At 39.2% G+C, this 20,526-nt stretch overlaps 1 protein-coding gene across 2 annotated transcripts in view; it reads left to right on the forward strand.

Moving 5' to 3' along the window:
* PRKG1 (protein kinase cGMP-dependent 1) overlaps positions 1–20,526 on the forward strand; it is a 1,234,019-nt gene that overhangs the window by 448,072 nt on the left and 765,421 nt on the right. For both annotated transcript variants that reach the window (XM_036123403.2, XM_036123402.2), the window contains exon 3: positions 3,946–4,059. In XM_036123403.2, the coding sequence (XP_035979296.1) occupies positions 3,946–4,059 (114 nt within the window). The remainder of the gene's footprint in view (positions 1–3,945; positions 4,060–20,526) is intronic.

A 20,526-nucleotide genomic window follows, 5' to 3' on the forward strand; every position in this document is an offset into this window, starting at 1 on the left:
CACCTCACCTCAGTCACTTACATTACCGGGCTCTCGGAAATCAGAACGTTCCCAAATGTCTTTGAAAGGGCTCTCTAATTAATGCCATGTGTGTACCTAACTTTTTAACACCCAAGGGATCCTGCCTCCCTGAATTACTCATTCACCCACACAGCAGGTAGAAGGAAGGAAAAGTGATCACACGGGGACTCAGAGTAACATTTTACAAACACCGTGTTTCTGTTTATCATTTAGATATTTCTGTTCATTAAAAAAAAAAAAACACTTTCTAGACAACTCTCATCTATCATATGTGATCAGAGTCCTTCCTTCCTTGGCTATTGTGAATATACCGAACCTGTAGGATTTAACTTAACCTGGAAAAGATGTCTTACATCCACATTTCTATTTCTCAAATGCAATCTGTGCCAGTAAATCTCTTCTTAAAATTTTTTTTTGCTATTCTAATTAATATGGATTACAACCTTCTGTTACCAACACTAATTGTTCATATATATGCACGTCTATCATATATATACTTATTTATACCTATCTTTATATCATATATACACATATATAATTATTCATACCCGTCTTTAAAAAAATGAGTTAGAGAGCGCCTGGGTGGCTCAGTTGGTTAAGCGACTGCCTTCGGCTCAGGTCATGATCCTGGAGTCCCGGGATCGAGTCCCGCATCGGGCTACCTGCTCAGCAGGGAGTCTGCTTCTCCCTCTCCTGCTCCCCCCTCTTGTGCTCTCTCTCTCTCTCACTCTCTCTCTCAAATAAATAAATAAAATCTTTAAAAAAAATGAGTTAGAGATGAACAAATTAGGCAAATATAAAATAAGATCAGGAAAATGAGTTGGAACCAGAAATGCATTTATGCACACATTTCCAACCCCAGAGTCTTATATAATTCTGGCTGTGAGCTTTCTAGAGGTCATATCTCAAAGGAAACATGATCAGTTTCAAGACTCACTATCAGTTAAAATCAATGAGTGCTCTATGAGCATGATTTTTCAGAGAAGTAAGAAGCACCAGGACCAAGTACAGTGGTCATTGCAGTGTAGGGACAGTTACAATTTCCCAGAGTGGGGAATATGCATTTTATTAATTGGCTTTGATGTGGCAGGTCCCCAGATGTCCTTTAAGAAACCACTGAGCTGCAAATGAGAGTCCTATGTTTCTCATCTTTTATTAGTTGAGAAGCCTTATTGTCAAGCTGTCCAGCAGGATTCTTAGTAATGGTCTTGCTCCTATGGGTCCCTTTCCACTGAAGACTTCCACCTATGGGACCCAAGGAGAGAGAGAAGCAGACTTGTACAAAATCAGTTATGTATAGAAGTTCTTTAGGCATTGCTCATTTTGCTCTTAGTTCCTTTAGTATCATTGAAGCTAGAGCTTTAAGTCCAGAAAATGTTGTAATGCACTGGAAAGTTGTTACTTTGTCATTCATGGGCGTCTCCAGCTTAAGAGGGTACTTGCTAAAGCAAAGCTTGTCAAATGTTGGCTGCACATGGCCGACTGAGGAAGAGCACAAAGAGGATGCATTCTGCCACGTAGATCACGGTGACTTCTTGAAATGCCATTGTCTTCTTTGGGTTTAACATTGATTTGAACCCAAAAGTTCTCAAATGCACTCCCTCCCCCCCAATAGAGAGAGAATCTGAGACAAATACTTTCTCCATTTAAAAAACAAACAAACAAAAAACCACAAACCTACTAACTATGTAGACTTGATTGGTTTCTGTAATAGATTTTGGAATACTGTGTTTCAGTATTATCTAGTAAGCCCTTCCTCCTTCTAGATAAGACATATAATAAAAATAACACTAATAATAAGAGTTAGTATTTATTGACCATTTGCTATATGCCAGACATTGCGCTCCGCATTGCCCCTGTTTTAATCATTTCATTTTATCAACCACCTGATGAGATAGGTGCTTTTCTTTCATCTGTTTTGTTAATGAAGAAACCAAGGCATGAAGACCCTAATAAGTTGCCCAAGATCACAAGGCTCATAAGCAACAGATAAGAGAACCAGAATTTAACTCCTGGTCTGACTTCTAATGACTTAAAAATCTCCTAACCATATTAGGTTCTGAGCCTGTTTCTCATTCTCAAGTAGCAGACGAAATTTGTTAAGGGGCAGGATTACCATTGAAAGGGAAGGGGGGGCATGGCATGGGTGGGGTGGCGGACATCTGTGGCTTATGAAAATACGGATTTACTGGGCTGGTATTGATGTACCTATCACAAGAGTTTTATTTTCTGCAGTCAAGAAACAAGGCATACAAAGCTAGACTAAATTTTGAGTGGCCAGACCTGCCTAAGAAAGTATGTCCAAACTTTTAGAATTGTTGGATTTGTTCATTCCTGAATAATTTCTTTATACACAGAGGAGGTACACACAGAGTTCAAGAGTAGTGAATAGATCTTATGTGAAATTTTATCCTAACTACTGAAGAATTCTCTCTCCACTGATAGCATTTACATGAAATGGTTTTCAGGGTCGAAAGAACAATGTTCTCTGAAGGGTCGGCCTCACATGACTGGTACATGGATTACACTTTCCCAAAAAGTTTTTTGATATTGAAGATTTTATCTCAACAGGTGTTTGAAGAAATTAGCACATTGACCCTGTGATTTTTACAAGTGTTGTCACTTAGTTGAGACTAGGTTGATTTTGTTTTTTAAAGCAAGAGTATGTTTAAAGCCCAAACTCTAAAAAAAAAAACATTACAGGAAACACGTAGATACAGGAACAATTATGAAGTTGATGCACGTAGGTCTGAAGTTTGGAGAAAACTTGGTAGCGTTAGCTCCTTTCATTCATTCACTAGCTAATGCCAAGCAGAAGGCTCTTCCTTAGACTGTGGATAAGGAACTTGGAAGAATAATAGAAGTGGGGGGGGGGCTCTTAGTCTAGAATGGATTGTGTTGCCCATTTATTTCCAACCCCACCCCCCATTGCGTGAGGTGAGAGAATTCCTGGTGTATGTAGCTGTACCTTTTAAAAAAATCTATTTCTTTCATTTCCCTCATGGATAGCATTTGCCTTTCTTGCAGGCAACAGTGTATAACCAGGGTCCATGTATCCTTGGCTCTTTCCTTCCTTAGCATTTCATTTTCTAAGTCCTTTGTGGAACATAAATGGACCTAATGTCTCTTTGTTTCCCCCACAACCCTCCTAGTTTATTTGTCCTTACGGCCAGTGTTGCCGGACTGGGAAGCAGATAAAACAGTCTTGCCCAAGTCAGATAAGATGCTTAAAAATAAAAGATACCATGAGCTGCAATTAAACGGTTCCCAAGGGTCAAAGTAATCTCCCTTCCTGTAATAGCTGTGCTTTACTCAAATGAGAATTCCCATGAATGAAGTGTGCTGAGAAAATGCACCCACTTACCCAGCTTTTCTCTCTGATTCAAAATGGCATTAAAATTGGAATTACAATAGTTTCCTAATTCGTATTTGGAAAAACACATGTTTACCTTTTTGTCTTTTCTGTCTTTTTCTTTCTTTCAGTCTTACCTCAGATCTTATCAGTGATTAATTTTTTTTAAAGATTTTATTCATTTATTTGACAGAGGGAGAGAGCACAAGCACGGGGAGGGGCAGGCAGAGGCAGAGGGAGAGGGAGAAGCAGACTCCCAGCTGAGCAGGGAGCCCGATGTGGGGCTCGATCCCAGGACCCTGTGATCCTGATCTGAGACGAAGGCAGATGCCCAATCAACTGAGCCACCCAGGTGCCTCTTATTGGGTGATTAATTTAAAGAAGGATGGGATTTCTTAACTGACATGATTTATTGCATTTCTTGCACTGCATCTGGGTGAAGGCTTGGTCTTCATTGGTAATTGCTTTGCAGTTTTAAAGAAGAGCCTCATATTCCTCATTGCATGTTGAAAATACAACACATGAAATGAAGCGTGGAAGAGAATTAAAATGATGTTGTCTCTTTGTTCTAGATGGTAAGGTTGAAGTTACAAAAGAAGGCGTGAAGCTCTGCACCATGGGTCCAGGAAAAGTATTTGGCGAGTTGGCCATTCTTTACAACTGTACCCGGACAGCGACCGTCAAAAGTAAGACTTTTTCTTATTTTGCCAATACTTTCAATGTCCTTTCCCCTAGACCTTTGAGATATCGATCACCATGCCTCTTGATTTAATCTTTGTAATTTTGTGAATCAATATTTTAATTCTTACCTTGTGCTACGGTTGCTATATTTGTTTGCCCTAGTGAAAGAGGATTAACAATCTGTTCTGCATAACTTAAATTTTATCACTGACTTATAGAAGGTATTCTTTTAACTTAGAATTCTTATCGATGAAGATTTACAAAATGTTACAACTTTATAAATGAAACAGCAGTGAGACCTTCCTTTTTCTGCCTTTAAAGCCTCACGCTAATACTGAAGGAAGTTTTACGAATCTGTCTATTTTGGGTTACATTCCCCCGTAAATTCCACTTGTTCATTCAGTGGTTTAGAAAAAAATTTAAAGGAGACGTGTCCTTCATCTCATTCAAACATTGTTGAGTGAGATATAGCCTGAATTCTAAAATTGCGTCTGAGTCTATTCTTGTCTTCAGCTGCTCATCAAGCTGTATATTATAGTATTTTTCTTTTCTACTGATTGAGCTTATTTTAAATCGGGGCAATAAAGCAGCTTGTTTCCCTAATTTTACATGTATGTGTATATATGATTTCTCCAGCAACTTTTATTACTCAGTAGAAACAGCTGCAGTCGTTGGGGGGGTGGGGGGAAGTGATGGTTTTAAATACTCCTTCTTCCTGACTACAGGATGGAATGAATGTATAACAAACAGAGCTGAATGCAAAAAGCCAACAATGGAAGGTCCATTGCGTCTTTAGGCAGATGCATTTCATGTTGGAAACATTGTTCTGACACATAATTCTGTGGATGACTGCAATCACAAATCACTTTGATTAGGTTTTGTTATTTTTTTAAAAAAAGAATATGCTATTGGCAAAATGACCGACAACTAGTTTTAGTCGGATGCCATTGACTGTTTTGTATATCGGGTTTCTTTTTCTCAGAAGTGTGGCCTATGGCTACCAATATGACACTGAACCTTGGATTGTAAAGAATTCAGAATGTGTGGCCAGCCAGCCAGCCTCCTGGAAATTGTCCTCCGTGCCTTGTTAGTTAATCACCTTTTTATTTATTGATGTCGGTCACTGGGACCTCAGTTGCGTTGCAGGTGGGGCCCTCCTAGGATGAGTTCTTCTTGACATTTGATTCTTGATCTTTAAAAGCACAAAACTCTTTTGATTGACCGGCACCACCAGGTTTTTATTTTATGTGATCATTTAATTACACGACTCAAAGAATAACGAAGCCCAGTGAAACATAACAGAAGCTGCCACAACTTTAACTCCCGTAAAAAGTGCCTTAAGTAGAAAGAAGAGTAGTCACGACACTATTAAGTGAAACGGATTATGCTATCAGGCTGGATTTTTCTGAGAAATGCATTCCTTGTAGGTCAAAAAGGCCAGAATAACACATTTTGATTAAAACAGGCTTTCTCAGAATTGCGAATGGTGAATTATGAATATTTTAAAATATTTCAGCCTTGTATACTGCTCATTTAATTCTAATGAAAAACCGCGATTCCGAAAAGGTCAACAGTTGGTAATAACATGTGCTTAATCTGTTGAAACTTGGAATTATGAGAAATATTTTAGATAGACTAAATAATGTATTTAAATGAATTTTGCGGCAAAGTTTTTTTTTTTTTTTTTTCATGAGAGGATTGCTTTGCTTTGTGAAATTTATTAGGTTCCTGTAAAATGGTGTTCCTCTGCGGTAGCTATTGTACTCATGTTTGATAAATTTAAATGCATGCTTTGGATCTGATTCAGTGAGAAGGAAGTAGGTGTTGAATGCAAATTATAATCCTAACTATTTGGGGGCCGTCAGAACATCGACATCAAAGAAAATGAGTCATGGAGCATGTTCTTTAACACAGACACAGAAAAGGTGTCTGCGCACAGGTGTGTCTGTGTGTGTCTTCATAGTGCCTACTTATGATGTGGAGGTAGTATTGAGAAAAGAACCTAAGGTTGATGGAGTGCAGATCCATCTCTGCATTTATAGATGCACAGAGGTTTCTGCATGAGTAAGGAGTAATATCTATTACCAAGATATTCTGAATGTTGTAAAGAACTGTAAGGTGTGAATAATGATTATTTCTTATTCAGGACCTTTTGTCCTGTTCTCCTACGCTATCCAGGGAGATTATACTTGTGGCCATGATCCTTGAAGTACCACTTTAAATTTATGTTTAAATTAAACTTTCAAGCTGATCACTTTATAATTCTGATTAGGTTCCATTATGGATGCTACTTGTACCAAATGACTACGGAATATAGCGTGTGCCACCCCCCCCCCCCCCGCCCCAGTGCTATCTTACTCATTATGTGTGCTATTTCAAAATGTCCTTATCTGGCTTTTTAGGTCCAGTCATTTCTCAGGATTCAGGATTTTGTCGACTCTTGTCCGTTTCTTCTTAACTGTCATTTTGCCAGTAATGACCGTTTAGAGTAACTTTCAAAATGGATTCGCCCACTTGGGTGTAATTGTTAAGTCCAAGGAGACCGCCCATCCTATTCCATAGCTTGTCTATCCTTGCCTCTTTCTTTCTCATTTACATGGGTTGTGACCCCCTTTCCCTCAACATCACCTACTTTATTTCATGGTCCCTCTCTCCTTTCTTTCTCCCTCGTCAGCCTGAGAGCTGCCGAGCATTTTAATGCATTTTTAATCTCACAGTGGTAACTAAATCCTGGGTGACATTCAAGAGCTCCTCAATGTATATGAGTCATTTCTTGTTCAAAAGAGCACTTTTTTGAAATTGTATCAGGCCATAAATAAATAAATCCCAGTGACTTCCTGCTAACAAAGATGATTCTATTACCTGTGGGTTTTGTTTTTTTTTAACTTAGGGTATCAAAAAAGTTTTCTCATTAAAGTTATAGATTGATATTATGCTATAAAATAGGATATGCTTGTCCATGATGCTTCAACAGAAAGAAGCTCCATAGTAGTTTGCAATAAGTCCTTTGTTTTTCATCTGGGAGAAATCCATTGGCATTCCTCTGGGAATAAGTAAATAAATGTATACCACTGGTTATGATGCTAACACCAGGAAAGCAATCTGAGAGCACCAAGAATAACTATTTTAAAATTGAAACCATAATGACATGGAAAGAAAACCTCATACAATGGTGCAGGAAATCTATATTCAGAGTATTTTCCTATCTTATAAAATAGCACATTGATTTTTTTTTTCCCTAGAGAAATGAGTATATCAAAATCCATAAAAGTAACATTTTGTTGGAAACACATGTAACAAATGTCTTGAGGTTATTCATGGCTTAAACACCCACACCTTTTCTGCTATTGTCTTGTTTTACCTGGATTCCCCACAAACAGGTCTCACAACTACATAGGGATTTTTTTTTTTTTTTTTGAGGTTTGACTTCTATGCCTCTTTGCTCCCAACTTCAGTTGTACGTGAACTGGGGTATTTTTGCCTGAAGATACTAAATTAACGTCTGTTCCTCCTACTTTAGGTGTCTAGTTCACAAATCCCCCAATCTTAGACAATGTATTCTTCATGCAGTCTCATTCAAATAGACTCCAATAAAACCCAGACCTTCTCTTTGTAGGAAAACCTCTCAGTACCCGCGTAAGTTGAACCCATAGAAAATTATCTGCAAAATTTGTCTGGTGGTCAGGGGGCAGGGGTGGTGTGTGGTATAAGACTCTTTTATGAATTGACTTGAGCAAAATATCTGAGTAATTATTTTTCCTTAGATTATTTATAGCAAGTATTTAAACATTCCTCAGACACTAAAATACTTGAGTACTAACATAAAAGAGCCTAAACATTCTACAAGAAATCCATTCTACAAGAAATTGATGACTTCACTAACGTCTGCTAAAAATATCTTTCTGCCTTCGCTTTTGAATACTTTCAGGTTTACCTAAGCTTTCCTAGAATATTTGTACAGGGGGAGTTGACTAATTAAGATATTTCAGTGTGTCATAGACATTTTAAGAACAAAGTTCAAAGGTTTGGATTTTTTAGTTTATCTTTGGATTTTTTAAAATACATTTGAGTCTATACAGTAAAGTGGCTTGTACATTCCCGCATAGCTTTGTTTCAAACCTGTTACTCAACCTGAGAAAAATCTGCCAACTGTCAAAAAAAAGGAAAACACAAAACAAAAACCACTAAAGAATAGGGAAAAGAAATGAAAAGATTTGACTAACATTTCTTGCTCAGATACCTTTATGTACACTAAATGCAATTCTTATAAGGTCAACAATGCCTTTTATCAATAAAGGCACAGAAGAAATGAATGCCAATTTTATTAATAAAAAGGAGTTCTAGATAAAGCTCTTCTAGTGGCTCTAAATCTTACGTATGAAGATGATTGAATGAAGATGTATATAGTTAGACACATTTAAGGAAATATCATTGTTTAGTTCTGTAAAGCATCATTTATGATAAAGTAACATTCACTTATGGAAATGAAGCAAGATTGTCCGCCAATAGCAGTGTATGTCCTATATGCGATTATTACCTGGGCTTTTAATGAGCAGCATGGACCCGGGACTGTCGCATTCCCTGTGCCAAAGCACAGAAGCACAAGAGATAAGCATGCTAATGAGAATGTCTCCATTCTGCCTTCGAGTCCAATTAAAAAGATGCAAGCTTTGGATTCTCTTCATCCAATGCATGTCTTCTGCCGAGAATCCTGAAGGGAAAGGAGAAACAAAGTAATTTTAGGGTGCTGATGACTAAAAATAGGACCCTGATTCCAGAAGAATAGTCCAGAAACAGCCCGGGAATTGTCATCCTGGACAACAGTGGTGTCCGGCCACATCCTGGGAAGCAGGTACGCTTGCTTAGTGAGTTAGATAATATTCCTTTTAGTAAAATGTTCTTATCACATTTGTCTATTAAAGAATACTGTGAAATTAGTAACTTAAATCCAGTTATGTAATCCCTGAGAAATGCATTTCTTTATTAAAGGAATCAATTCACTAGGTACCCATGATGCCACACAACAGACTAACAAATGCATATACAAGAGCTATATCATCTCATTTCTATATTGTTTAAGTGAAATAGAAGTGAATTTCAGAGAAGAGGAAAGCAGTAAACTACAGTTTTTCTTGTTTTGTTTTTGTTTTTGTTTTTTAAGATTTTATTTTTAAGTAACCCCTACACCCAATGTGGGGCTCAAATTTACAACCCTGAGATCCAGAGTCGCACTCTCTACTGGCTGAGCCAACCAGGCGCCCCACAATGTTTTCTTTTTTTTTTTTAATAGGTTGAATTTTTTTTTCTAGTCTTGATGAGAATTGTTGTAGTCAGAATTTATTTGATTTATATTTGTCTACTTCCAAAAAAAGATTTGAGTTCAATATTGACTAGGCTCGGTTCACAGGCATATGATGGCAGTGCTTCTTGGGGGAGGAAGGGAATACCTCTTATCATCCAAGGAGGGTAATACTACTTAATTCCTGCTTGTGGCTAGATAAATGACTCTCCGTCCCTCCTTTAATTAATGGAGTACCTTGAGTGTTCCCTATATCTAGAGAATAGTCAGGCTTTAACTGATGGGATATTATTTTTTAAGGATCACAGATAATTTAATAGTAAATGTAGCAATGGGCAAGGGAGGCTGATTTATTTCTTATTTATTTTTATTCTTTTTTAGCAGCTTCTTTAATCTTGCAAAATTTTCTGCAAAGGCCTGCATCCTAAGAAGCTCCCACACAGGGGGCACCTGGCTGGCTCAGTCTGTAGAACATGTGACTCTTGACCTCAGGATCATGAGCTCAAGCCCAACATTGGGCATAGAGCTGACCTTAAAAAATAAATAACTAAAACTGATGTAGTAAAAAAAAAAAAAAGGGGGGGGAGGAGAAATAAAGCTCTCACACAATGTAAAGGTTGTGTCCGTTTTGGTATACTGCATCTTAATTTATTCAAGAATTTGCTAAGAAGTAATTTTAGTATTTACTCGGCTGATTGAAAGAAGAAAAAGCAAAGTAGTAACATAGGTCAATACTGTATGTTATGTAATTATTATTATTTTTTTACAAATGAAACACTTCTGTCCGTGGATTGTGATAGATGCTCAACAGGAGTGACAAGTGAGAGCAGAGAACATTTGAAGGCTGTGGGTGATGCTCTCAGCTCCGCACATTTGGGCGTGGCGTGGTGTTACCCTCATTTTATTGCTGAAGCGGCTGAGTTTAAGCGACCGGTCCCCTATCACGTAGCTGTGTGGTTAGAGGGAGGTCCATGAGTATGGCACTGCTTTGCTCTGCTCTTGTCATAAGCTTTTACATCTCATCTGCAGTGGCTTATGTTGCATTTAAACACGAGTGCATCCATAGGACTATGTCTATTGAACTAAGGCTTCAGGCTTTATTTCCGCAAAAAAGTGACACAGCATGTGATAATTGTGGGTTTTTAAAATTTTTAAACTGTAACATATGGACCCACATTCAGTACATCTGCTACAAAGGGATGAATCCTGTGATATAATGAAGAGAGGGTTATAAGCTGAAAGCCTTAGAGACCCATAACAAGCAATCTGAACCAATTGTGGGATCTAGGCTTTGTAGTGTATTGAAATACTTGAGTGTCTCATGTGATGAAACTTTATGGTTCAACATTTAAGACATCACTAAGTAGCTACATATTTTTTTTGTGAAATATATCAGTCAATGAATTTCTTTAAAGTAAGAATTATAAAAAAAATAGCAATTTAAAAACATTTAATAAAGGGATTTTTCATTTTATTTTTTTTTTTACATAAAAAATCTATTAAAAGAAAGAACAAGAGTCATCACAAACACGTTTACTCTTGTTTTTCCTAGAGGAAAAACAATCTTGGCGATTCATTGATCAATCTGAGCAGCCCACTCTTCTTGTGGGATGCCCCTTTTTGACTGGATACATTTCTCAGTAATCATGGTAACAGGGTTTTAAAATTTACAGCTTGTTACCCATGCTTTATCTAACACAATCCTCAAAATATCCCAATCTAGTAGGTGAGAGAAGTTGTCTTTAGTTCTCCAGATGAGAAAGTGGAGGCCAAGGTCATGGAATCCATCAGTGCTGGTTCATTCACAAACTGATGCCAATTTAGGTAGCAATGCTGGGGGCATTCACTATAGGCACCCCTCTCCTCCTTCCCTCAAATGTGTAGACCTTTGAATGAAGTCCGTAAAATGCCCACCACCCACATCCGAGTGTGGACCCTTGATTGGGGAACTTCAAATGTTTATTACAATGTTTATCAAACTGTGATGCCCGGGACTGCCCCCAGCATCCCCAGGGCACTTGTTAGAAGATGCCAGAGAGTTTGCATTTCTACACTCTTTAGGACGGTTCACAGCAATCTGTGTAAAGCAAGTCCTCCAGGTCATTCTGAAGCATCCAAAGTTTGAGGACCACTGATCTATACCATACAGGTACTTAATTTGTATTAACCTTCAAACAACACACTCTTCCCTGCATTGAATTGTCAATATTGAAGTATTTAAAAGAAAAATTACAGACACTGTAATAATTAATATTATTCTGGGCATCATTGTAGTTTTCTTTTTTCTCCTTGTTATTTTATTGCTGTCATGCAGAGGTATTTAAGAAGAGTTGTGATTTTCTTTTAAAGAGTGAAACATGGTATTAGTGGAAGACTACCAGCATTGTGCCGATTATTAACGTATTCTTTTGAAAAATAGTGAGAACTAAAAGAACAGGTTGAGCGGGAAGGAAAAAATTAAAAAATCATGGACTGCTGGGCTATGTTGTTAACAGGAATAGCTTTTAGATTTATTGAATTTGATGGCTAAGATGTTGGTAGGAAAACAGAACAAAAAATGAGTTTCATTTGATTTTTGTTCTTTGTCATAGTCATGAATGTAGTTTGGATTAGGTGAAAACAAATATGGATGGGCATTTTTAAGAGAACAAGGGGTTTGGGGATGTCTGAATAAGTAAAGTGTTTTTCCTTATTGGGTTAAGTCCAATCCATTGGACCAAGAGTGGAAAAGGTCCTTTATAGTCCATCTAGGTGGTCATTGATCAAATTCACAGTGAAGGGCTCAGCAGTTCTAGGTGGATTGCAGATCTTTTGGCATCTAATAATTAGAAGATGAGAAGATTGTATTTCAGTCTTGAGAAAGACATGGGGAGTTGCTTGGAACTAAGACATGTAGATTTCTGAGGTCTGGTGTGTTGCAGGTTGCTGGTGAAGAAGCTAGCCAGCTCATTTTTACATGGGTCTGAAGGAATTGAGTTTTTACTGTGAATGTGGCAGTAGATCCTAGAAAATTAGTGTAAATGCTCAGAAAGGCAGGGAGGAGAGGGCTGCAAAAAGGTAGGGGCTTAGGAAGCTGGACAGTACATTCTATAGCTAAGTGTTCTTTACGCCTTGTTTTCTCTAAAGGACAGTCTGCTTTGCTAACAATATGCACTTTATGCCCTCGTAATTCTTCCCACTTGTGATAAAGCAACTTTTTATTGACTTGAAAGCATTGTTGTCTGTAAGTTTTCTCAACGGGATCAAACGGTATTGTGTTAACTATCTTCATGACTGAATCCTTTTTTTGTTTTCTTTCTAAAGCAAAATCTCCTGGAGTGCTTTTGTGTATGAAATATATACGAGCAGATTTTGCTGGTGACAGGTGGGGGAGCAGCCTCCAGGCATCCCATCCAGTACCCCCTTACTCTTCATGCTTTCTAACTCTGTCCCCAGATTCAGCACTTCTAAGGCTTTGATCTTTTTTTTTTTTTTTTTTTTTTTTTTTTTTTTTGGTTCAAAGCTAACACAGCTCTAGTTGAATCCAAGGGCACTTTGCGTATCTAAGTAGGGGTAATTTTTGATAAACTATTTTCATGGACTTATGATGTAGTTTTGGAATGTTGGTGAGGCCCGGAGCCGATGGCCAAGAAAGAATTCTTGAGACATCTTTGGTGCCAAAAAGGTGGTTTTATTAAAGCACGGGAATAGGACCCATGGGCAGTGTGAAGGGTGACTGGTTATATACTTGGGAGTTGGGGGAGGTAAGGACACAGGGGGGTGTCCAAGAGGACTCTGATATGCTAAAGCAGACTCCCAGGATACTGGAGGCCTGGCTATTGTCAAGCTAAGGTTGTTTCCTCCTCTAGCAAAGCATTAACACGAAGACAGTTGGGAGCTTCCTGGAGAAATGTTATTCTCTGCCTGCCTCAAGTATTTGTCAACGGACTGCAGGTTATAAGGACATTTTACTTTATTTATAATCCCTTCTGCCTCTGTTTCCCACATCACTAAGGAGGGGAGGGTGATGTTAGGGCTCTAGGAAATTGGGTCTGTGGGTCTCTGGAAGTCAGGTTATTGATAAGAATGCTTTTTCCTTGTAAATCACTAAGACATTGGTAACTGATGGAGACTCACATTCTGCAGGTCTGTGATGTCTGTCAGTGAACCATTTGCTTTTTCCTTCCCTTAGTTGTAGGGCAGGCAGGAGGTCCTGGGGAATGTCACACAGATCCCACCTTTGGGGTGGGGGGGGGGTGTCAGCTTGTGCTTTGTCCTCCGCTTGCCTTCTGCTCCCTCATCCCTTACACTGGCCCTGTGCTCGCTCTCTAACCTTCACAGCGGCCCTGTTCCCTAGGGATCAATGACACCACTGCACAGGTGAAGCCTCTGAGCCATGGAAGGTTGGAGTAACTTCCTTAAGCTCACACATCTGGACGGCTAACCTCTACCTCTCTCCTTGGCAGTCCCCAGTGAGACTTCGAACTGTATCCTCTCAAACTTTGTTCCTGGCACTTGATAGATGAAGATCCAATTTCCGATCTGTCTTGTCATTTATCGGCAATTTCTTAGGCTCGAATCAAATTCTTGAGGCACTGCTAAACACACCAGCGAGCGTCATGGAGAGAGGCGTAGCCCTACAAGTAAAGCATTTGTAATCTAGTTGGAGAGACTAGATAAAGAGAGATGATAAGGAACCCCTGGCAAATAAGAGACTTCGAGAAACAGAGGGATTTTTTTTTTTTTCAAAGATTTTATTTATTTATTTGACAGAGAGAGAGACAGCGTGAGAGGGAACACAAGCAGGGGGAGTGGGAGAGGGCAAAGCAGGCTTCACGCTGAGCAGGGAGCCCGATGCGGGGCTCGATCCCGGGACCCTGAGATCATGACCTCAGTTGAAGGAAGACGCTTAACGACTGAGCCACCCAGGAGCCCAGAGAAAGAGAGGGATTTTGAGGGGAAGAGCAATGGCTCTGGGCTGGTCTGGACAGGCTCTGTGGAGATGGAACCTGACCTGTGCCGAAATTAAAGAGTAGACTAGTTCAGAGTATAGGATCTAGAATCCTATTGCCTGGGTTCTGATTCTCGGCCACTTGCTCTGTGCTGTACTCTTTGGAAAATAATTTCTTGGGCCTCAGTCCTTCCTGGGCCTCTGTTCTTTTACCTTTAAAATAGAAACGACCTATTTTATAATTATGGCAAAGATTAAATGAAGGGCTATCTGTGAATGCTTCCTGCAGAACTAGCACACTCAGTAAGCCCTTACTGTCCTTCTACAGTTGTCGTCATTACAACTAAAGCTACAAAGGCATGAAAGGGTTAAGTAGTGGTTGGGACCTTCATTATCTGCAGAACCTGAGAAGTACCACTGAGGGACCCAGAGCACAGTCTGAAAGCCAGAGGTAGAGAAGTGTAGGAAAGGGAACCTGTCGCAGAAGCTGACGTCCCTGGAGAGATCCCACATCTGGAGACAGACCTCCTTTTGCCACTGCCATTAGCCAGAAAAGTCGATGCAGATGTACCCTTTGAATGAAGGGGTCCAAGAAACCCGAACCTCGAACCCAAAGCACAGGTAGGGATGTTGGGGGCTGTGAGGAGATCGCACTCCTGTTTGGAGGCATGCCTTTGGACGGTGCGAAAGTAAAGAATATTTCTGTCGTCTGAGTCTTCTTGTCCTCCCTTCCCTCCTGGGCTGGATTCTCAAGACGCCCATGAGAAATGTGTGTGTTTGTGCTATGGGTGCATAGGCCTCAGTGGGCACCCAGAGCGTCAAGGCCTTGGACAAATGAACCATAGATAGCTATTGGACATGCCTTGAAAATGTCAATTATTTTCCAAGGTAATATTTCAGACAAATGACACCTATAATTTTTATCTTAAGGTGTAGCCTGAAAATTCAAGACCCTGGTGTCCCATTAGTTTGTCCCCTTTGAATGCCTCAGGAAAGAACATGAATCTTTTCTATATTTACCATGTCCTTTCTGGATAAAGATGCTGGCGATGGCCAGAGTTATAAGAATGATTGAAATCCTTTGTCTACCCCGCCCCTCCCACCACAACAGATTCAGGCTCCTTATTTCCTGGCCAAAACCTTGGCTTTTCATCTGTGTTTGAATTTAGCAATTCCTGGTTTCTCTAAAGTTAGTTGCCCCAAGTTGTGGAAATTGTTCATATTTACTGCCTTTCACTGTCATTTAATACTTTGAGGCAGAAATCTAGCAATTGACATGGAATTTACCATGGACATACATCCAATCCCTGTTATCCATGAAGCTTGAGCATAACACAGAGCAGAGTGAGCTGCTAAAGACAAAAAAGAGGAAGCGTTCTCTCTAATGCAAAATGGCCCAAACTATGTGCAGCACAAAATGTATTACAGGAAGTTTTTAAGATGATCAAAATATATAGAGTTTCTGAAATGCTAAACATCTTCTGGAGCTCAAATCTGAGTTTGGAAGAGATCTGAGATATCAAGAATTAACTCCCTTTGTGTGTCATTAGGTTTAGGATAAATAAACATGGAAGGGAAGTGTAGCTGTTTAGAGGCCTTTTAAAAACAGATCAGGACACTTGAAGATTTGATTTGAAAAGGCAGGGGAAGAAAATAATGAAAGAGAGCTCTGATCTTTTATTTACTGATTCTCTTAATCTCCTACTTGCGCTTCCTGCTTTTCAACCAGAATGGCTCAGACCAAAAACAATAGCAAATAATTATAAAAGCAGCAGGACTATTTTTCTGTGTTGACTTTTTTCCCCCTAATACTTCTTTGAATTAATTGAACTTTCCTTTAAAATTTGTAAAAATGATTTTTGATCATAAAAATGTTTAGAAAATACGTACCTGTAAAGATTTTTTTAATTTATTTTTTTTATTATGTTAATCACCATACATTACATCATTAGTTTTTGATGTAGTGTTCCATGATTCACTGTTTGTGCGTAACACCCAGTGCTCCATGCAGTACGTGCCCTCTTTAATACCCATCACCAGGCTAACCCATCCTCCTAACACCCTCTCCTCTAGAACCCTCGGTTTGTTTCTCAGAGTCCATCGTCTCTCATGGTTCATCTCCCCCTCCGATCTCCCCCCTTCATTCTTCCCCTCCTGCTATCTTCTTCTTTTTTTTTTAACATATAATGTATTACTTGTTTCAGAGTGTACCTGTAAAGATTTTTAAAAAGTCATTTATAACCCCCTACCCAGAAAGAATACTTTTGAACATTTTGCACTTTCTTCTTTCCCTTCCTGGATGTTTAAAAAGGAAAGGTCATTCCACTCCTCTTTCTAATGCACACACCCAATTCTGAATGTTGATTATTTGTTTATAGTCGCAATGGGCTTCTGTACTTCTTAAGGTTTTATTAGGGGTCAAGGTGGGTGGATTTTGCTTTCATTTTCAGTCATGCAGTAACATGATTGTGCCTTTTCTTCCGATCCTTGTGTCCTGGTGTTTTTCTGTTCAGTGTTTGCTCTTAAAAAGTGGTTTCTTCCCTGCTTTTGATGTGCCTGTTCTTCTTGGTCTGTGCAACTTGATAACTTGAAGTAGAATATTAATACTTTGTATTCATGTTTCGTGAACACTTAGAATTAGAAGCTGTTATGTGTGCCCTTGGTTAACAGGGCTGATTACACTGGAAGAACAAGGAGTGTGAGACAGTTGCGGTCTTTTTACAGATCTGTTCACCTCTAATACTTACCTGCTGCTTGAACTGGCCCAGCTTCAAATTTAAGATGGAGCATTTAAACCAGGTTTTTCCCAATTTTTGCAACGACATGATGGCATTTCTGTTTTAGGACTTAGACTTAGACTGTTTTACTGAGTTGAGTCACCGATAGCTTAAAATTTATGGAATCATTATGTTGATTGATTTTAATTGCTCAGCAGAATCATTTCAAAAAAAAAAAAAAAAATGTTGGCGAGTTTGATTTACTGACAGCCACAGCATTCATGTCTCAGAGAATTATTTACGTAGGCCCTGGGTTTCTCTTCCAGATGAGCTGGGAAGACATATAGATTTATGGCATTTTGGGGGAGGGAAGTTGGACAGCTTGTCCTATAAACTGATTCTTAATTGCTACTGATGTTTGGAAAACCGTGTTAGTCCATGAGGTAAACTACCCCGGACCATTTCCAAATTTTAAGATAAGCATACTGATACCCACAATACAGATCAGCTACCTCCTGATATCATCTTCCTTTCCAAAAGGTGCTCTTCTAGAGTCCACCCCATAGTTATGGTGCTCCTGTGTTTTCTTTTACCAGTAAGGAGTATCCATCCACATAGGCCCTTCAAAAGTATTGCTTATTCATAATTTGTATAATTACAATTATATATATAAATTATAATTTGGGCTTGTTCTTCAAACATCATCCTTTGCCGTAGAGTGGTGTGATGGTAGCTGAGATCACCTCCTTGGGAATTAAAAGAAAAGCTGCATATGTTGATCAGAAGCCCCGTGGCCAAGAGTCTTGTGGATTTGACCATCATGGAGCAGCTATGAAATTTGGCTTTGGCCCAGTGCTGTCTAGAAGCCCATAGAATACATTTTCTTTTTCACAATGGAACATTTAGAACAGAGAATATTGATAGGAAGGTATTAATAGGGGTTTTTGATAATACGGGGAGACTTGTAAATAGGGTTTTGGGCCTTAACATTTCTTTTTTTATTGTTATTTTAAAGATTTTTATTGTCAGAGAGAGAGAGTGCACAAGCAGGGGGAGCGGCAGAGGCAGAGAGAGAAGCAGGCTTCCCGCCGAGCAGGGAGCCCAATGTGGGACTCGATCGTGACCTGAGCTGAAGGCAGATGCTTAACCGACTGAGCCACCCAGGTGTCCCAGGGCCTTAACATTTTTAATTAAATGAGGTCTAGTGGACAGTCAAAAAGGATAAAGAAAAGACAGAGTTCAGAATGCTTATTAAGGAATATAAACATAAAAGCAAATTTTTATTAAAAAAACATAATTTTTATTAAAATTTTTTAAAATTTGGTTTGGCTCATGGAGGACAAAACCTGGTGTATCTAAATGTTGGGAAGAGAGCTTAAAACTGAGAGAACTGTCCTGAATGTTCTCTCTCTAGTGCTTGGCTAGGTACACCGAGCATTGAATCACGTGGATGCATTTACAGATAATGAAAACCAGTCAGGATAACACACATACAGTGTCTAATATCTGTGGCACCCAGTAAAACGCAAACAGGGTAGATTTAACTAGTGTTTGAAAGACATTAGTTTGATATAAAGAGATGATACAGAGGAGCAGAAAAATGGGTGAGCTTTGAATATCTGTACAGCATAAGGCTGCTTGATTCCTCAGACTCTTGGGTTCAATAGAATATATTATTGTATGTGAATATTGATTAAAATGTTCCTTATTATGGGTTTACTTGAAATTTTACATCCTAAGTAACTCACTATTGGTATAATTCCATCAGCACCTGTTTTTATTCTTTTTTTTTTTTTAAGATTTTATTTATTTATTTGAGAGAGAGAGCTCATGAGCCATAAAGAGTGGCAGAGGGAGAGGGAGAAGCAGGCTCCCTGCTAGCAGGGAGCCTGATGTGGGACTTAATTCCAGGACCCTGGGATCATGACCTGAGCCGAAGGCAGATACCTAACCGACTGAGCCACCCAGGTGCCCTATTTTTATTCCCCTTAAGAAAAATCATGACAACTTTGGAACTCACTAATAATTAAAGGAAGGCTCCTTTGTTTTTCTGTTAGTGCTAATATTTTCTGCTTAGTACTTTATATGAAGCCTTGACATGATTTTCAAATGTCTTAGCAAATTGTGAATATAACATCATGCTCCTCTGAATCACAGACGCTTGCCAGCATTTAAAGACCTGTTTTAAAGAAAAAAAAAGGTTATAAATCATAGAAAAAAATCCATGTTGAGTTCATCTTCATAACTTGGAGAAATTTGATTTTTTCCATTATGGCTCTACTTCAAAAGAACTCTTAAAGAATTCTTGGAATTCTCTTGAAAACCTTAGAGGCAGGCATGGTAAACTGACATAAGGAATTGGAATGGTTTTCCACCTTCCCTTCTGACCTCCAGTTTCCTTCAGTGTAAACTCTATTCACCTTGACAAACTCTGGCATGCGGACAGAGCGTGGAACTTTGGTATCAAGGGGGATGCACAGCATGAAGAGGGAGAATGAAACCCGCCTGGATGGATAATGGAGCTTCATGTCCATGGCTCCGTCACCTTCTCATGTGGGCGGCCACTGGTGGGGCTCACCTGCATTAGGACTTTCCCTCTTCCTTGTGGGGTGGCCTGCCATCTCTTTCCCCTTATATCTACCCTGCTCAGAGACATCAAGTTAACTGTATTCCTTTCCAACTTTTCTGAAAGAGGCATCTGGTGATGGCGCTCACTTTGACTCCCCAGGCTGTGGCTACAGCCTCCCCGCCTCCCTCCTCCAGGCAAGGTGGCATGGAGGTGAGGGGACGGCCTTGAGTCAGCCCAAGCTGGTTGAACACTGATTCACTTTGGGCATTAGCAAAATGTCTACATTCGTAAAACAGGAACAATAAGGCATATTTCATTGGTTATGGTGGGGCTTACAGGAGCTGTTATGTGTCAAGTGCTGATTTTGTGCCGGAAAATATATGAAATCAATAAATTGTGATTGTTAGGATGGCTTTCTGTCCCAGGAGAACCACCATAATGATCCCATAACTTGGAAAACAGATTTCTAAGGTTCCTGGGATCTTTCCCGTGCTGGTATCTTTGTGTAGGGTAATCTTTCCACTTAGAATGGCTTCCATGTACAAATGTCTATCTCATCTCTGTCCATTAAAGGCCCTACTCAGTATTCGCCTCCTTTGTTCTCATTCCGTTGTTGTTTGCACCTCATGAATGGTGATGATGTCTCTCACTAAGTTGTCAGGCCTTTATAGGTCCAGCCGATGCCTTAATTACCTCTTCCATATTTCCACTTTGCTTTTTATCCACATTTCTCTAGAAACTTGTATTGAACTGCCTGGAGGTTGGGGATGGTACTCACAGAATGAAGAATTCAGTTTGCAACAGCTTTCAAGTATATTCCTAGAAGCTAAAATGCTTTCTTAGAGGCATTCTTGCAATTTAACCATGGAGACTTCTTGATGATTGTACTTGTATTTGGAGTATCCATTACTACTTATTAAGGCTTTATAATACTCATTGCAGGATCTTGAACAATCT

This window comes from Halichoerus grypus, chromosome 7, assembly GCF_964656455.1.
Source record: "Halichoerus grypus chromosome 7, mHalGry1.hap1.1, whole genome shotgun sequence".
Classification (NCBI taxonomy): domain Eukaryota; kingdom Metazoa; phylum Chordata; class Mammalia; order Carnivora; family Phocidae; genus Halichoerus; species Halichoerus grypus.